Source organism: Dermacentor silvarum, chromosome 3, assembly GCF_013339745.2.
Source record: "Dermacentor silvarum isolate Dsil-2018 chromosome 3, BIME_Dsil_1.4, whole genome shotgun sequence".
In the NCBI taxonomy this organism is placed as follows: domain Eukaryota; kingdom Metazoa; phylum Arthropoda; class Arachnida; order Ixodida; family Ixodidae; genus Dermacentor; species Dermacentor silvarum.
In genome coordinates, this window is record NC_051156.1 from 53,087,923 (window position 1) to 53,090,712 (window position 2,790).

A 2,790-nucleotide genomic window follows, 5' to 3' on the forward strand; every position below is an offset into this window, starting at 1 on the left:
GGTTGTTCGAGAGAGCAGCTTGAGGAGGTTCATGGTCTTCAGACACTTTTCTTTAAGATATTTTAAGTGGGGAATGAAGTTAAGTTTTGTGTCCAGGATAACACCTAAAACTTTATGTTCAAGGCTGACAGTCTTTCTCCATTAAGGTTATTACAGTCAAACCTCGTTAATACGTACCCGCTTAATGTGTAAGTCCGGTTTAAATGTAGTCGCGAAGATTCCCCCACCCGGTCCCCATTGAACCCCATGTATTGGCTGACCGCTTAAGCCGTAGTCGCTTGTTGCATTACATACGGTTAGTACGTACCATTTTCTTTGTTTTTATATGTTCAGGGGCAGAAAATCGCCAAAATTTCAGTGGCGACGACAGGAGTTGCCGATCGAAGCGCGCAAAAGCATGGCCTTCGAGATTGGTAAACTACAATTGTCAGCGTAGTGACGTCACAACATGGCCACGTCGACGTATTTTTTGTTCATACGGTTGTTGCCGATCAAAGGGCGCAAAAGCGTGGCCTTCGAGATTAGCTTCTGGTAGCCCGCAGGAGCTGAGGGTAGGGGAATTCGCTGTCACTTTGGAATCCAATCCAAGCATCGTAACGGCTCAAACGCCACGTTTCTTTATTCTTTTCTTTCATTCTCCCGTGTCCACCAGTGCTAACGGCAGTGGTGGTGTGCTTTTGCGTAGTGTTGTGTGCTTTTACAACGTTCTTTTGCACGGCGTGTCCTTCTTTTTTTTGCATTGTTTGGTGCGCGTATTGTGCGATTTAATTTGCACGTGAAGACTGTTATGCCGTATCACGTTTTGAGTGTAAAGGAAAAACTGGAAATCATTCGCACCATTGAAAATGGAGCGAAGAAATCTGCGGTAGCCCGTGAGAAGAACTTGCCTCTGACGACTGTGTGCGGAATATGGAACGCTCGCGAAAAGTTGCGGGGCGGCTCAGGCAGCAATCTGAAGAGGTGCCGCATCAGAGACTCTGCTTTTCCCGAAGTAGAAAAGGCCCTGCTGCTTTGGTTGAAGAAGGCGCGTAGCATGAACCTGCCAGTCAGTGGACCCCTTCTGGCTGAGAAAGCGCTAACTTTCGCAGCTCAGCTGAATTGCACCGGTTTTGCCTGCAGCAACGGCTGGTTGTCGAGATTTAAAGCTCGCTACAGCATAGTGGGGAAAGCTGTTTGCGGTGAGGCTGCTGCAGCGGACAAAGAAGGCGCTGATGAGTGGCAGCACAACGAATTGCAGGAAGCCTTGGCAGCCTACGATGCCGCCGACATTTTCAATTTTGATGAGTCGGCACTTTTCTACTGCCTGCTTCCGGACAGGACATTGGCATTTAAGAATGAAAAGTGCACCGGCGGGAAACATGCCAAAAATCGGGTATCGGTCGCTTTCGGCGTCAACATGACCGGTAGTGAGAAGCTGCCACTGATGGTGATCGGCAGGTACGGAAAACCGCGTTGCTTCAAAGGCGCCCGTTTGCCATCCGATGTCATTTACAAGCACAACAAAAAGGCGTGGATGACTGCTCAGCTGTTCGAGGAGTATGTGCGCCAGCTGGACCGCCGTTTTGCTGCCAAGAAAAGGAATGTCCTGATCGTTCTCGACAATGCGTCGGCGCATGTCGATTTGGACAACCTGACGGCAATTAAGCTGCTCTTTTTGCCCCCGAACACGACAGCGCTCGCCCAGCCCCTCGATCAGGGCATCATCCGCTCAGTGAAGCAGACGTACCGCAAAAATCTGCTACGGAGGATGTTGCTCGTTATGGATAGCGGCAAAACGTACACCATAGACCTACTGGGCGCTGTACACCTACTCGCGCACTCATGGAGGGAGGTCCAGCCGGCAACAATACAGAATTGTTTCGCGCGAGCGCAATTCAAAATACTTGAAGGCGACGACGACGCGGACGGTGGAGACGCCGAGGACTGCGAGAACCTTTTGGTTGAAGTGCTCGAGCGGCAAGGTGCAGCAGATGAGGAGGTAAACTTCGGCACCTTCCGAGATGTCGACGGCGACGTGACCACCTCCCCGGACTTTTCAGACAGCGACATTGTTGCTGCCGTCGCACCTCGTCCAGCTTCAAGCGAAAGTGAGGAGGACAGCGATGTCGAAGTGGACGACGGCCCTTCACTATCCGACGCGGCACGTGCTGTGGCAGTGATGCGAGCGTTCGCAGAGAAGCGAGGCCTAATGGACAAACTGGCTGCTGGACTTGCTGACTTCGAAGATGCCGTCGTCGCGGCGAGGCCACCACGGCGGCAAGTGAAAATAACTGACTTTTTGCTGCCTGCCAGTGAATAAAGCTAGCGTGCCTGTGTGTGCGTGAGAGTGTGTTTGTGGGGATCGTGGCGTTCTTTTCTGGCTGGTAAGTAGCCGCTAAACCGGCACTGACGGTTAATTCGTACATCGCTTAGTGCGTACCCAAACGTCATTCCCGGCCAACTATGTATTAACGAGGTTTGACTGTATGTGGTTCTGGTACTACACCTTTCTTGTTTGAGAACAGGACACATGTGCTTTTTTGAGGGTTAAATCTAACACCATTCTCGTCCGCCCATTTTGAGAATCTATTCAAGCCAAGCTGTAGCTGCCTCTCGCAAATGCTAAGATTGCACGACCTGAACCCTATCTGTACATCGTCCACATAGACAGAGTAAAACAGTGTGCGAGGTAGTATGATGTGTCGGGAGTTGATTTTAACAATAAATAGCGTACAGCTCAGTACTCCACCCCGCGGTACACCTGTCTCCTGTATGAATCGTCGAGACTGCACGTTGCCAACTCTAACACGA

At 50.8% G+C, this 2,790-nt stretch overlaps 1 protein-coding gene across 1 annotated transcript; it reads left to right on the forward strand.

The window, feature by feature from the left end:
• Positions 1-787: 787 nt before the first annotated feature.
• LOC119444340 (tigger transposable element-derived protein 4-like) lies at positions 788-2,299 on the forward strand. The gene has a single exon (XM_037708750.1). The coding sequence runs from the start codon at positions 788-790 to the stop codon at positions 2,297-2,299; it is 1,512 nt and encodes a 503-aa protein (XP_037564678.1).
• The last annotated feature ends 491 nt before the right edge of the window (positions 2,300-2,790 follow it).